Source organism: Poromitra crassiceps (assembly GCF_964638095.1).
Source record: "Poromitra crassiceps genome assembly, contig: HAP1_SCAFFOLD_381, whole genome shotgun sequence".
NCBI lineage: Eukaryota > Metazoa > Chordata > Actinopteri > Beryciformes > Melamphaidae > Poromitra > Poromitra crassiceps.
Genome location: NW_028152023.1, coordinates 37,886 through 54,334, shown reverse-complemented (window position 1 = coordinate 54,334; position 16,449 = coordinate 37,886). Strand labels below are relative to the sequence as shown.

General features: G+C 45.3%; 1 protein-coding gene across 1 annotated transcript in view; it reads left to right on the top strand.

Moving 5' to 3' along the window:
• LOC310771155 (tudor domain-containing protein 1-like) overlaps positions 1-16,449 on the top strand; it is a gene marked incomplete at both ends in the record, with an annotated part of 63,276 nt that overhangs the window by 34,313 nt on the left and 12,514 nt on the right. Inside the window, 3 exons of the mRNA XM_083663818.1 lie at positions 1,321-1,388; positions 14,616-14,744; positions 15,089-15,179. Of these exons, the coding sequence (XP_083519944.1) occupies positions 1,321-1,388; positions 14,616-14,744; positions 15,089-15,179 (288 nt within the window). The remainder of the gene's footprint in view (positions 1-1,320; positions 1,389-14,615; positions 14,745-15,088; positions 15,180-16,449) is intronic.

Below are 16,449 nucleotides of genomic sequence, written 5' to 3'. Positions count from 1 at the left end.
AGAACAACGAAATCACGTTGAGAGTGACAGAAGAGAGATGGTGGAAAAGTTGTGGGCTAGCGAGGGAACAAGGTATAATAAGACCTACCAAGCCATTAACCCAGATATGTCTGTTCACCTGCTCTATACCAGCAATGCACCATTGATTGACCATCAATGGTCAATCAAGAAGATGCTAAAGATGCTGAGAATAACGTTCACCCGGTTCAGGTTATCTGCTCACAGATTAGGCATAGAAACAGGGAGATGGAGCCGTACACCACCTGAACAACATATGTGCTGCTGTAGGACTGGCGTGCAGAATGAGGAACACATACTTGTGTGTCCTCTCACACAGCAGATTGGGACAAGTTATGGGCACGACTCTACCCAGCTGAGCTCAATATTTAGTAACACTGATAGAGGAAAGTTGAACATGTTACAGGCTTGCCTAGCAGTGTTCGAGCACCAGCAAGTTCTGGCTGACTGATGTCGGTGTCTGTATTGTAATGTTTATGTTGTAATATATTGTATTTGTGATTTAATTGTTGTATTGATGATGGAGTATTTCTATCTTGTAATTTATTGATTATTTTTATTTTTATTCTTTGGACCCCAATATTTTAATATTGTGTCAATAAAGTAACTAACTAACTAACTAGCACCATCCTCAAGCGTTGTGCAGTTGTAAATGTGAGGGGGGTTAAAACGGAGTAGAGGCCAGGGCCTCCGGGTAGTTTAGCGGCACGCTCGCGCCCCCGTGTTACCTCCGGCTTGGTCAGGCGTCCATACAGGCACAATTGGCTCGGTTTGCGGGTGGGAAGCCGGATTAGGGGTATGTGTCCTGGTCGCTGAACTAGTGCCTCCTCTGGTCGGTCGGGGCGCCTGTTCGGGGCGGAAGGGAACTGGTGGGAATAGCCTGATCCTCCCACGTGCTACGTCCTGCCGGTGAAACTCCCTGCTGTGTCGAAGGAAGCATGGTGCAAGTCTACGGCTCTCCCCAGATCGGCAGAGGGGGTGGGGCAGCGACCGGGGCAGCAGGGGGAAATTGCCCAAGTACAATTAGGGAGAAAATGGGGGGGAAATCTGAAGAAAAAAAACACCAAACAAACAAAACTCTGAGTACAGGCCTGAAAGTGAGTTTTTGAAAGTCACAAATCTCAGTGCCTGGTAAAGCAATTGTTGAATCACTGTTACTGGTGTATAATGTTAATTTTGTGATATAGGACAATAGATTTGTACTTAATGTACCTTTTGGTATTCTTATTTGATATTTTAGCCTTACCTAATGAATCAATTTGTATCTGTGGACTCCACTCCTAATTTCCTGTTCCTCTTTAGGAAGTGGATCATCCAAAGCGGGCGCGAAGAGGGCCGCAGCAGCGAAGATGCTGTCGCGTCTGACCATGGTGAGAAACACAATCTCTCTGTGCACTCAGACACCAGCTGACAAAGCTCTTGTGATGATCCTGAAGTATCTGGATCATCATTAGAGCACCATCACTTGCTAGAGGAGAGGAATGCACAATTCTAACATTTGAGTTCTAAAGCTTGTGGCATACTCTTCGCGCCCAGCCAAGCGCATAGGGCGCGCGGCGATTATGACGTCATCGCACGGGGCGTGTCGGGGGGGCGAGGCCTGAGCGCAGCGCGGCGCGTCCATGGAGATTTTTCTATCAGCGCGTCGGGTTTTGCTGCCTGTGCCTGTGAGATCTCCGTGGTATGCTATCAGCGGATATCTGCTGTGATTGAGTCCTCACTGTCGTAAAGTCGCCTTTGAAGCATGGCGTTCGATTATAACGAACTAGTTGTGTGGCTTAGCCTTCCCAAATGTTGAGGGTCGTTTTTATGCCTCCGCCGGCGATAGCCAGGCCGGAGGCATTATGGATCCGGGTTGTCCGTACGTACGTACGTACGTCCTTCCGTCCGTCCGTACGATGTTTGTTATCTGAGGAACGCCTGGACGGAATTTCATCAAATTTGCCTCAAACATCGACTTAGACTCAAGGATGATCTGATTAGATTTTGGTGGTCAAAGGTCAAGGTCACTGTGACCTCTCGAACGCCATTTTCAAGCTTGTTAACGCGATATCTGAGGAACGCCTGGACGGAATTTCATCAAATTTGCCTCAAACATCGACTTAGACTCAAGGATGATCTGATTAGATTTTGGTGGTCAAAGGTCAAGGTCACTGTGACCTCTCGAACGCCATTTTCAAGCTTGTTAACGCGATATCTGAGGAACGCCTGGACGGAATTTCATCAAATTTGCCTCAAACATCGACTTAGACTCAAGGATGATCTGATTAGATTTTGGTGGTCAAAGGTCAAGGTCACTGTGACCTCTCGAATGATCTCGGGGGAGCCTCACTAGCCTCAACCTCAAAATCCAAGATGGCAGGTCCACGCTTCAACATTAGTGAACATTGTAGTAATGCCGCATTCCATTTAAACTGTGAGCGTGGGATTCCACAGTTGAGGGACATCACACCCGAGTTGTCGGCGTTCCATTCAAACAATCAGGAAAGCAGCCAGGGTTAGCTCTAGCCAGGGTTAGCTCTAGCCAGGGTTAGCTCTAGCCAGGCTAGCTCTAGCCAGGGTTAGCTCTAGCCAGGCTAGCCATTGTTAGCAATAACAGTTGATAACAATGCATTTTGTGGTATTTTGTGCATACAGCAGCAACATGTCCACACAGGTAGAAGTTAGATAGTACTGTGTCTGTGTGTACAGCTGATTTAATGAGACACAAACAAGACAGAAGTGCTAATAAACAGTATTTACTATCAGGCGCGGACTGCATAATCGGGCACGTCGGGCAAATGCCCGGTGGCCTGGCCTGGCCTGAAAAAATATATATATATATATATATTTTTTTTTGGTGCCCGCAGTCAGGCCACTCACTGAACAGCAGGCCAGGCGCCGCCTACTGGTTTACTAGTGGTTTTATTACTTTATTCAGGGTTAAAGTGGGTGCATCTCATTGTAAAATTGGACTGGGCCCAAATTGGGCTTCAAACGGCCCAAATCTGGCTTCAAACGGCCCAAATTGGGCTTTAAACGGCCCAAATCTGGCTTCAAACGGCCCAAATTGGGCTTCAAACGGCCCAAATCTGACTTCAAACAACCCAAATTGGGCTTCAAACGGCCCAAATTGGGCTTCAAACGGCCCAAATTGGGCTTCAAACTGCCCAATTTTTTCGCCGCCGCCCTTCGGACGCCGGCACGCGCGTCGGCCCATATCGGCCTGGCCTGCTTGGTATCTAATGCCCGGCCTGAATTATGATCCCAGTCCGCCCCTGTTTACTATGATTATAACTAGGCTGTGTAGTGGATATTTGCATTGACACATGCAGGGAAAACAGTGAAGCAAGTGTACACCATGTCTAAGTAACGTCACAGCGATGACAAGTGTTGGTCCTAGACCTAGAACGTCCTTATCTCAGGAAACAGAAGGTCTCCACAGAACAACAGGGGGGCCTCTGTGACTTCCTGAGTATGGGAAGTGATGGAACTTTACATGCGAAGCTCAGTATAAAATGTCTTGTGTGTGACGTGTTTTCACAATAAACTAGATCTATCTTCACTGTAGCCAGTGTTGTCTTGTGTGTCGAAGTTTTCAGCTTCTACTGTACATGTTGAAGCGCGCAGCAGCCATCTTGAATTTTTGAGGCTGAGGCTGGCGAGGCTCCCCCGAGTTCGGCGGAGAAAATCCGAGGACAGCTCCCAGTTTAAATGGAACGCAGCATAAATGTTTATTAGCACTTCTGTCTCATTTGTGTCTCATTAAATCATTGTACACACAATACTGTCTAACTCATATCTGGAGACATGTTGCAGAATGGGTCAGGTCCCATTGGTGGACAGATCTCTCTCACCCAGTGCAAGTGCAATGGCAAAATCTAGCACTCAAAATCTCCCTTTTTTTCATTTTTATTACCACTGGGTCAGTACATCAAAGGACGTGTTTCAGCGACCGTTGCATATCTGTTCCATCTGTTGGTGCTGTGACCTTTGACCTCCTGATTGGTTGCCGGTAATCAGTGGTGGGTGCCTGAGGTAGGGTCAAGAAGACAGAGGTCCCAGTGAGGCCAGCACCATGGGCAGATCTTTGTCTGAACAGAGATGGAAAGTTTTTCAATCATGTCTAGATAGTTGTCTGCACACTGCCTGTGGACGTCAGATGAGAGGGGGGGTGACACCACTTTATCCAGCGTGAGACCCTGCCCCTCTAAGGGTCTCTGCACGCCCCTGAGCAAAAGCAATAGTAATGTAACGAGTAACATAGCTAATTACTTTTGATACCAAGTACAGTAATAAGTGAAGTAATTGTATTACTTTTTAAAGGAGTAATCTCTCTCTCTCTCTGTGTGTGTGTCTCTCTCTCATTCTGCATCTCTTTCTCTCCTGTGTTTGAAAAATGTCTTCAAATGTGCTTATCATGACAGAAATTATCTAGATTGACAACGTATTCACGAACGATAGAGTGAGTCAAATAATTAACAGATACTAGACAAACAATTGCACTGATTCTGCACATCAACAATTGCATAAAAGCAATTCAGTACATAGAGTTGAAGTCAATGTATAACAATACAGGGACACTGGGAGGGATGGGGGAGCACTTCTGACAAGACAACATTTGCCTGAGGTATAGGTCAAGACAGAGGTCCCAGTGAGGCCAGCACCATGGGCAGATCTTGTCTGAACAGAGATGGAAAGTTTTTCAATCTGTCTGCACACTGCCTGTGGACGTCAGATGAGAGGGGACGTGACACCACTTTATCCTGCTGTGGGACACAGCGAGTAAAGACCTGACCGCCCTGGAACTCTGCTGTCTGTCAGTTGATCCACCACCTCTGCTGATCTTGGGAGAGTTGTAGAGTAGCACACGCTTCCTCCGACACATGCGCAGTTGCCAGCCGCTTCTTTTCACCTGACAGTGAGGCGCATGGGAAGATCACGCTATTCCCCCCAGTTCCCCTCCCCCCGAACAGGCTAGCCCCGACCGACTAGAGGAGGCGCCAAGTGCTGCGACCAGGACTCACACCCCAATGGCTTTCCACCCGCAGACACGGCCAATTGTGTCTGTCGGGAACGTCTGAGCCGGAAGTAAGAATTGAACCGGGATCTCTGCGGTGGTGGGTGGGTAGGTGTCGGTGATGCGTCAGAGATTTTCGTGTTCTTTATTTGAATTAAAAGTTAACATTGTTACCAACACGAGGGTCGCATGTTGCCCCCAGCTTGGTCGGGCGTCCATAAAGGCACGATTGGCTGTGTCTGTGGGTTCGAAGCCGGATTATGGGTATTTGTCCTGGTCCTGGTTGGTCAGAGCACATGTTCAAAGCAGAAGGGAACTGGTGGGAATAGCGTGATCCTGAAAAGTCAAATGGAACTGGCAGCACTCACAGGTGAAGTTTCACAAAAAGCTTTAAATCCACATAGAGCAGTAAACAAAACAGACGCGTTTCAGCCTGTGGCCTTCCTCGGTGTAGACTTGAAGCTGTGAGTTCTGCCAGTTCCATTTGACTTTTCATGTTTTGTTGGGCCGGCACTCAAAGTATTTAACACTGAGTTGAGCACACAATTTCTTGGACTTAATAGCGTGATCCTCCCACGTGCTACGTCCTGCCAGTGAAGCTCCCTGCTGTCAGGTGACAAGAAGCGGCTGGCAACCAGTGTTGGGGGGGTAACTCATTACAAAAGTAACATATTACATGTAATATATTACTTTTAGCAGTAACTCAGTAATATAACTTATTACTTATAGGATTTCAGTAATATTATACCAGTTACTTTGTCAGGTAACTCAAGTTACAAATTGAGTTACATTTGATAAAATCAAAGCACATATTTAAAAAAAGATAGTTATTTTCTAATCAAACTGTGTGTGTAGCGAAGCTTGTGGGCTTGCTGGGGGCGAAGCTTTTGGGCTTGCCTCGTGAAGTGTGCTGGATCGTAGATGAGGGCTCACGGGCTGTGATCGGTCAGAATCACAGATTAGTCGTGGCAAGGGTTGACATTATGAAGGAGAATAGGGAAGGAAGGGTACAGCGTCACAGAACGCTTTGTTTATATACCCCGTTGGTGATGTCACAACGTCCAAGGAGCTATGACATCATCGGTGACCCCGTAAAGTCCCGTCTGCCATCACAGTCAGCCTAGACGTCTGACATCGCCGATGACCTCACAGGTGAACTCTGACGTCATCATTGATGATGTCACGGCGGTGTCATTGTCATTACGTCGTTGGCGCGCCGGCTCCTGGGCATCGACTGCCCCAAGAACAGGCCTGACGGTGGGCCATTATGGACCCTTTTCTACAGTGTGTTTTTATGCAAACAACCACTATAGATGACAATAACAAAGGAAAATAATAACATTTAGAATTTTGGATTGTTTACACTGATTTCAAGGCGGTTGAAATTATTTTTCGGGATGGTTCCGGGGCGGTAATGTCATTCTGCTGCTGCTGTTGTTTTGGTGAAAGTAATACAAAAGTAGTGTAATAAGTAACGAGTTACTCTACACAGAAAGTAATATTGTAAAGTAACTTATTACTTTCAAATGAAAGTAACTAGTAATATGTAGTATATTACATTTTGAAAGTAACTTGCCCAACACTGCTGGCAACTGCGCATGTGTCGGAGGAAACATGTTGCTAGTCTACGGCTCTCAGATCAGCAGAGGGTGGAGCAGTGACCAGGGCAGCAGGGGGAAATTGGCCCAAGTACAAAGAATAATAATTTTGGAAAGTTAACATTGCCTGTAAGGTAGGGGTGTCACGGTACACAAAAGTCACGGTTCGGTACGTACCTCGGTTTTGGGGTCACGGTTCGGTACGAATACGGCACGGTACGAAAACGGGGAAAAAAAGCAACAAATCCCAAATTCTGTTTTTTTCCCTTTGAATATGTCTGAATTCTGCTTTTTACGCTATTTTCATCAGAAATAGTGTCTAATATGTGGGAATGAATAAATGTCCACTATTTAATAAGATCTAGGCAATCCACACAAAAAGGTTTTACTCTAGAGCAGTGATTTTCAAAGTGTGGGGTGCGCCTCCCTCTCAGATGTCTGTATTCCAGCTGTTTGACAGGGCAAAGGCATTTCCCCCCACTTTAAATCTTTATTGTACACAAGTTTGTAAACAGAGCGCATGTGAGTAGCCTAATACTCCCACCAACCCCTCCCCCTGTTGTATTTGTTTTATGTAGCATTTGCGTTTGATGTAAGCACTAATTTGGAATCCTATCTAAAAGCGGCCACTAGGCGGCAGTGTTTCTTTAGTCAACGTCAAAATACCTACATGTTCAGAAGAAGAATAAAACGGCAGAAGAAGAAAAACTTCTAAACCCTGTTGAAAGATACCCCCACTGTCTGACAGACAACGGGGTGGGTTTCACTTTTCCAGTAAGTACGGGAAAGAAGGGTTTGAGACTTTGTGCGCATTTCACAAAGTTTTCTGAGCTCCCATAGTAAAAGCCCAGCTGGCTGCTGCAGTGGAGCTCGTTGTACTGGTCAGCTCTCAGTGCCAATGTGCTGACCTGTGTGATTGTGACCAGGGTGGAGCTGGAAAAGAGCCTGAAAGCCAAGTTAAAGGTCCCATTCCGTGCAAAAGCTGTTTTTACTTGTAAATGCATATATACTGCTGTCATCCCTCCCTGTAGTGGTCACAACCTCAGAACTGCCAGAGTTAGATTTGTCCCTATCCAGCTTCCCCCTGCAGTCTCCTTCAAGCCACGCCCCCTAATGCTCTGTTCCCCCAGCAGTGGCGTGCCTGACCAAGTTGGTGCCCTAGGCAAGATTTTTGCTGGTGCCCCCGCCTCCCCCCTCCCCCAAAGAAAATATAATAAAAATTATATCGCAGCTAATTCCACCACTGCAGTGCAGGCTCAGAATGGCCCTTCCCCAGTGGCGCTGGAAGTACTTTTAGGTAGGGGGTGCTGTAAGGAAGGGACTCTCGGTGCTGCCCGCAAGGGCAGCGCCGAAGAAAATTTGACGTTTTTTGGACTTTCATCCATATTTAGAAGAATATTTAATTTTGAATTAACATTAGGATTATACTGTTATGATGTCATTATTCAGTATCTTCTCCTTTTCTCACTCACTTTCATGTAAGCACCTGCTCTCCCTTTAGTCGTTTTACACTACAACAGACAGCAACACAGGCATAAACACTGAACTTATTATTATTATGGAAAACCAGATTATGATGAAAATAAAACACTTTTGAAGAGAGAGCGTATGAAATAAGATTAGAGCTGGGAAGCACAAACTATTTTTTAATGCATCTTGTTGGTGGTGGTATAAACACGACAGCCAAATCCAACAATTTCGAAAATCCCATTTCTTGCCACCAGGGGGTGCTGCAGCACCCTCAGCACCCACCTTCCAGCTCCCTTCCCCCACTCTGGGAAAAAGCTCCGAGCAGGTAGAAGGGACGCGGCCGCGCAGGGGGTGGGGTGGTATGGATTAGGGACCATGGTGAAAGTGCTGCAGCCCAGGCAGCCAGAAAGCCAGAATTAGAAAAATGATTTCACTATTATTTAAAGACTTAAGACGTTGTTGTGCTTATTTTTTGTCTACTATTGTAAAATAATAGTAGGCCTATTATCATGAAAAAGTTTTTTTTTTTTTACCCTCTCTGGCGCCCCTAACGGCTCAAGCGCCCCTAGCATTTGCCTAGTTCGCCTAATGGACGGCACGCCACTGTCCCCCAGACGGGTTAATGTGACGTCACGCGGGTCCTTAAGCATACTGCGCGCAGTCTCTCTCACACAAGCTACCTGCGCCATTTTGTCTATAGCCACAAAATTAACACTTCTAGCTGGAGTGACGCCAACTGTACGTGATCCAGCAACTGCGGAGGTGCATTCGGTAAGTCTAGGCATTTTGAGATGTCCTCTTCAGCGTAGCAACCGTTAAGTTAGCGATAGCTCGTTGCTAACGTTAGTTGTGGACACAACCTAGCGTGCTGGTCCACAGACGCTAATCTGATTGGCCTGGGGCGGGCTCTCCCTCAGCGGCCAATGGGAACTGTTCGTTCTGAATATATTATAGAAACAGACCATTCTTGGTCTTGGACGCGACGAGATGAGGAAGTGACAACTCCGTCAGAACAAACGGGGTTGCTATATTTTCGACAAATTAATCCAGAATCATGTTTTATGGACCAGAGACACACGTTTTTAAGAGGTTACAGCTGCACAAATTGGGACCTTTAAATATTCGCAGATAAACAAATAAAAGTGAATAATCTGAGAGGTTATGTGTAAATCGTCCCAGCTGATTCCCAGGCTTTGTACTTTGTACAACAAAAGGATTGAGACTCAGATGTATTTGATATAAGGGTTTACTTTGACTCGGTGTCTTCCTCCCTTTCTCTTCAGTTGACAATAAATCAGTGAAAAGAGTGAAAAGATAACATTATATAATGTCATCTCTGTTGGCGTTATCCGCAAAAAAACACATCTGTTTTGAAGAATGCAGAATAGTAAGCTTACTATCTCTCTGCCTGGCCCCGTTCATTTTTGAAACTCTCCAATGGGATTTTGAACAAGATTCAAGGATCCATCAGTCACATAGCTTCCTCGACACGTAGCCTTACAGTAGGGGTGTCACGGTACATGTATTCGTCCCGTGAATACATGTACCGGACAAGCATGTTTACCAACCGTTTGAACATTTAAATTGAAAGTAGTCGGCCGAAAACAACGAGAGTTTGACAGCATTTATTTGACAACACGCAAATTTAAACCTGGCGCCTTCCCGAAGTGGTACGCAGAAGTAAATGTTGCTTACATGGTGATGTCACGGTGATTTGGTCTATAGCACAGAGGTTTGCAAAGTGGGAGGCGGGCCTCCCCAGGGTGGCTCATTGAATGGAAGTGAAAAATATTGCCGTACGTTTTTACATTAGTTATCAAAAGGAGATCTCCTTTGGTTAAACAGATAGTTCAGAGACAAACAGTAGTTTGGGAGGAATTTTAGAGTCAGAAACAAATAAATGCCTTCAGACAGACCTTTCTTATGCATTTGTTTTAGTCTGAGGTATTCCAAACAGCAATATCAGGCTATCTTGGCTCAATTGTTGAGTGTCTCTGGGGTAAAATAAAATAATAATAGGTACTGTCCAGTAATTAACTAAGCAAGTAAACTGGGGGGGGGGGGGCACAGTCTCAGACTTTGAAACCCCCCATATATATATATCAGAGGAGGTTTTTCCAGTGAGGCATAGGAGGATGGTCCTCCTCTATTAGATTGGGGATTTTATATAAAAAAAATATATATTAAAAAAATATATTTTTTATTTTTATTTTTATATTTTTCATTTTTCATATTTTTTTTTATAATAAAATATCAATCAAATGTGTTTTTTCTTATGTGCAGACGCTCATTTTTTCATTCATTATATAGCTCCATGCAGACGAGTCACTCTGGCCCTGGTCCCAGCATGGGGGAGGGGATTAAAAAACACCCGCCCTGTGGGCTTGATTTATTTGGTAATTTATCTAATGAAAAAATAAGATTGGTTGAAAAAGACTTGCAATTCACAGAAAACAGTGAGAGTGATGTGTTTTCCAACGAATCAGATTGAGGAGGAGGGGAGCTCTCCCTTAGCCCGTGAAACCAGGTGAAACCCTAATTGGTTGTTGTTTGATAGATAGATTGCTTGACATTGATTGACATTCTGTATTGTCCAATGCTGATGAATACGTCTGAAAATCGGCAACGTTGTTCCACTGCCTGGTCTGTCGTCTCTCACGCTGAATCAAGGAGGTGAAATCCACTGCTTGACCTGACAGGAAGGATTTACTGAGACAGTAGCAGCATATCATATTTCCCTCTTATTTTTATTTACTTTTTTATCAATCAGTAAGTGTTCACAAGCCAGACAGTCGTTGATATTGGATTACCACCAAAACGAGTTTCGAGTTGCGGGGAGACGAGCTGCGCGATACGGGCTTTTTGCAATGTCAGAAAACTGGAATATTTGCAACGTCTCGACTGCAGCGTTTCCCCTACAGACAGCACGGATATTCAAGTAAGTCAATTGATTTCAAGTTATCCGAACCTTCTATTAAATTCGGCGTGGAAATGGTTCACCGAGCAGCGCTATTTTTGTCGTATTGAAGTTTCATCCTGTAATTTCTTATACTAAAACCCGCAAACTTTAGATTCACACATTTTTTAACTGAATTTGGCCTGTAAATCGATAGCTGACAGCGGGCTCAATTTTAAAGCTTGAGTGGTGATCTTTATATCATATGAAAGTAGAAGAAATAAGGAATCGATTGGGATGAAGCATGTCAACCTAGGATGTCGGGAAGGGGGGGTAAATAACGCTCCAAAGTTGATAACTAAATGAGTAGTGCAGCACTGTTCACAGGAAGACACACTCTCGTTCCAGATGCAATTAAGTGTAATTTAACGCTATTTGACAACAGTTTCGGCCATAGACTTTGTCAAGTATCATACAAACAGTGCAAGACAGCCATTATAAAGACAGGTTAGCTGATTGAATGGACAACACCTGTCTTGTGAAAGCACACCTGAGTGTGAGACATCATAGGATGAATCAAAACATTGATGTCACAGGTAGGCTGTATACCATAATATATCATGAATCTATGTGAATAAATAGATTTATATAAATAGTAATCACAGCCTAATGCATAGAGATAAATCCTGAAACCTTCTCGCAACAGTTCTAGCCTAAGCCAGTGGTTTTCAAAGTGGGGTCCCCAGCAAAAAGGGGGGATAATCTATTTTCACTATAATTCCATGCCATCCATAAGTAACACAATCTAAGATAGTGTAGAAGTGAGTAACTAGGCTAATTATAACCATAACAGCACAAATAATTGACAAAAATCTCGAAATAAATATACAGTATTTACTCTGAGAAATGAAATAATGAGAAAAGGAACAATTATTGATGGTTAAAACTGAATAATGACATCACAACAGTCTAATCCTAATGCTAATTTAAAATGAGATTTGGGCGTTTTGGGCAAAAACTGCTTGTGGGTGAGAGTATCAGCAGCAGAGCACACGTCATATTTTCCCTGGGACCGCCTCAGGTGCCAGGTGCTGTTCCGTCCTGTAGTCCTCTCACTGGGTGCTAATGCAATGCTCCTCACTGGGTGGAAAGCTAAGAGGCTTGACAGCATGGGAAACATGGCAAATACACTCTCTGTCGCTCGATTCAACCCTTTGGAGTCGCTCTGTTTAAATCGCTCGACACCTGGGGGCTATAACGTTACGCAATGTCATGATATTTGTCCACTACGAGCCACCGTAGTTGTTTACAAGCTAAGCCTATCAGCGTGCTCCTAACGCAAGCTCTATACCGGTAGTACAGACTTCACTTCATGTCAGCTGTCAATGCGGTTTGTTCCAAGCCAGTGTGATCCTTGACTCACTCTCACACGGCAGCCAATCAGCGTTGAACAGCGAGCGACTGATGCCAGTGAAATTTCGCTCGAGTTGAGATATTTCATCTCGGGTGACGAGCGAATTTTCGCCCTATCGCTCTCTCTCTGTCGCTCGGACGCCCAGCGATTTTTCTCCCGGGCGAATATACGCTCAATCGCTCGTTTGCATTGACTTTGTATGTAAACTCGATGCCAGCGAAAAACGTTAATAGGTTGGTGTGAACGCAGCTTCAGCGTTGTTTTGAATGCAAGCTGCTACAATGTGTAAGATTGTTTATGATGTACATGCAAGCCCAGTGAATGTTTGGCTTTCTCCTTTCTGTTCTTTTTTCCTAACTAGAATAGTTCTCACTATTTGCTGACTGTCCTATTGATAGTGGACAGACTGGACACTTTACCATTAATAGTAGACATTGTATCCCCCCCTTTTTTTTAAGAATAATAATGTTTCCTGTAGGAAATTCCTTATTCAAGCTTGTGGTCAGGGTCTAATTGCGTGTGTGTGTGTGTGTGTGTGTGTGTGTGTGTGTGTGTGTGTGTGTGTGTGGTGTTGGGAAATTAGTGCTTCATAATTGTGCTGATGGATTTTTTTTTTTTTTTGCCGGACTTGCTGACGGCCAGATTTAAATTTGTCGGACTTTGATTGATTTGACGTGTGTGTGTGTGTGGGGTGTGGGGGTGTTAGTGTTTTATAGCCAAGGCAGCTATAAAGCTTGGCTATAAAACACTGGGAAATGCTGAGCAATTAGGTTGACACTGATTAGTTGAATTTCAGAGAAGGCAGCGAAAGAAGACCTACTTAGATTAAATAAATACCATCATTATTATTTCAGGTTTACCTTGCCATAGGCATACTGTACCAGTTCTCCTTTGTTTCAAACATATTGAGGGCTGGAGCCAGAGGTTGGGTTAGACTTTCTCATTGTCTGTTTGTCCATCCCCTGTTTATTTTTTTGGTCTTTTTCACCATTATTTGACAGGACAGTAGGTAGACAGTGAAGATATATATATATTTTTTACATCATAATTACCACTTATACTGTACACGTGTTGTTGTTTTTTAACACAGGTAAACAGCGTGTGGTAAACGCCATTGACACATTCACATTGCCTCCCAACACGTTATGGCTGCTCCCCCGGAGCGGGCAGATGAACTCACTTTGGCTGGACACTAAACCAGTAGATTGACGCAACATTGTATATAATACATAAACTGTGGCAAAGCCACAATATGCTCAATGTAATCAATGTAACGTTATAGAAATTCACGGCTGTGAAGAACAGACCCACACTCATGTAATCTGTCAGACGTATGCGGGATCCGACAGAAATAGACCAGGTGCGTAATTTTCCCATACCGCATGTATCGGCCATCAATTAACATGGGCGAGACTCGATCCGGCGGTTTTGCCGGATCCGCAACGCAGCCGCAATGCATCTCGTGTACATTGCCTGTAAGCCTTTGTGGTACATGCTACCAGGTGAGGCACCGGGGCATCCGACTCGTCGTTTGTAATTTGGACGACAGAGTCGTAAACATTCCGTCATTTGACATTTTAAAATGATAATGAGACTATTTAATATAATTTTATTAACAAAAACATTGGCCACAATAACATTTAATATACAGAAGAACAAATTTAGATTACAGTAAAACGTCTATTAATAGCCCCGGCGTTTAATTGCTTCAATCACAGCCAGCGTATATTTGGGACATATATATATATTTGGGACTATATGGGACGGCCGTTTGATTCTTTTCGCACAAAATTCTTGCTCAGCAAAGATTGATCATAGTTTAAAAAAAAAAAAAAAATCTGTTTGTGACGGAAAATATTTGGTTAATGCAATCTCTTCCTGGAACAATGCTCATTTGCCTTCCCCTTCCTCTGCTGTCTAAACCTTTTGAAATGTCATCCTGTCTAGCTGGTCAGGCCAGGTGTGGTCCAGGCTGACATGTCATCCTGTCTAGCTGGTCAGGCCAGGTGTGGTCCAGGCTGACATGTCATCCTGTCTAGCTGGTCAGGCCAGGTGTGGTCCAGGCTGAAATGTCACCCTGTGTAGCTGGTCAGGCCAGGTGTGGTCCAGGCTGAAATGTCATCCTGTCTAGCTGGTCAGGCCAGGTGTGGTCCAGGCTGAAATGTTGTCTGACGCGTTGCTTAGTGCTTACTTACCCTTTGTGTGCTTTTGTGTCTGCAGTTGGAGGGCAGGGTGGAGGAGCTGCTGAAAGAGCTGAGAGAGTCGCGGGACAAACTAGTTCACCAGGACCAGTCAGCCAAGGGTGCCATCCAGCAGATTCAGAAGGAGATGGCCTACCGCCTGGAGCAGGTATAACTAGGGCCTTGACTGTCAGGTCACTATAGTTTTACCCCAGCTTGGCCCTCATTTGTATAGCCTGTGCTGGGCTTTAGATGTTGCTGTAGTACATGTACAGAACTGTACTGTATGTTGGTAGCCCAAGGCGGTGGTATGTTCATGTTTCCTTACACATTGGACACATTTAATTTTCAACTGTTGTTGTCGTGTTGTTGATAGATTCAGGTCAAAATCCTGACATTTTTGTGTCAAGTATTTGAATTTGTCATATATGATCATTTTATGCATAGTGGCTGCTCTCCCCAGGTTGAAATCCCAGTTCTAGATTCAAATTTCCCTCTTCTTCCTATTGACAGAACCGTTATCCACTGAGACGTGTCTCCAAAAGTTCGAGACCAAACAACCCCCCCGCACCTTCCCCCGCCAACGCTCCTTTGTTAGACCCACGTGGGCTCTCAGCCAATAAGCAGTGTGCACAGTGCAGCATTTGTTGAACAAATATGGCAGCTTTGTCCCGCCCCCTGGGCGTCTGGGTTCTGTCTGTCTGTCTGTCTGTCTGTCTGTCTGTTGTCTCATGCAGAGAGAGCTGCCCTCTCGCTGTGCTGCGTGTTTGACTGTGTGACTTTATTTCTGCTTTAGAATGTAACGTTAACTGCTGTGAAGCAATCACAAAACCCCCCCTGCTCCCCTGCTGCCCCCCCCCCTGCTCTCCTGCTGCCCTCCCCCCCTGCTCCCCCCCCCTGCTCTCCTGCTGCCCGCTCCCCTGCTCCCCCCCCCTGCTCTCCTGCTGCCCGCTCCCCTGCTCCCCCTCCCCCTGCTCCCCTGCCCCCCCCCCCCCCCCCTGCTCCCCTCCCCCCTGCTCACCTGCTCCCCTCCCCCCTGCTCTCCTGCTCCCCTCCCCCCTGCTCTCCTGCTCCCCCCCCCCTGCTCTCCTGCTACCCTCCCCCCTGCTGCCCGCTCCCCTGGTGCCCTCCCCGCCGGCCGGCCCTCCTTTTCAGTCAGAACCTGCTCCCCCCCATCGACTTATAAAGATGGACGCCATTCCATGGTTCCATTAGTGAAGCCGCTGCATGTTAGATCACCGCCCTGACGGCTGAATCCAGTATTAGGTCACAAGGCCCGCCTCCCCATGTTAGTGGATGGGAAAATTACAACCGAAATAATCACAGTATACGTCAGATAATTTTTTTCCAAAGGTGGTTTGTATCATTTTAGATAGTCATTATCATGCTAATGCCTGTGCAAGTGGTCATTTTTCTGATCAGTTTGTTTTTAAGTAGTTATTTGACATATAAAAAGGGATAAAAATGGATGATTGACAGCTGTGGCAGCCAGTCTCAAGCCGTCATTGGCTGGACAGGCTCTTCACAGTATAGAACTAGCGTTGGTTTGACATAGACAGGATACAGTGCTGCTTTGTGCTTTCATCATGTAACGCTGCCTGGAGGTCTGGGTGGCTCTGTGTGGACCCGGGACAGAGGCTCTTAGCACGGGTAGTGGCTCCCTGGAGGTCGGGGTGGCTGTGCTGGCTACCAGACATATCAATGGACCGCAATAAAAAGAACATTGTTTTGAGAAAGGCACGCGAGGAATTAACGTTGGTTGGGGACTGAAGTAAGTTCAGAAAATATGTGTTTTAGTAGTTACTCCAGCTACGTTAGCAATAGCGTTAGCCACTTTCGCTAGTCGGCTGTTTTTCATTATTTATCGGCTTAAT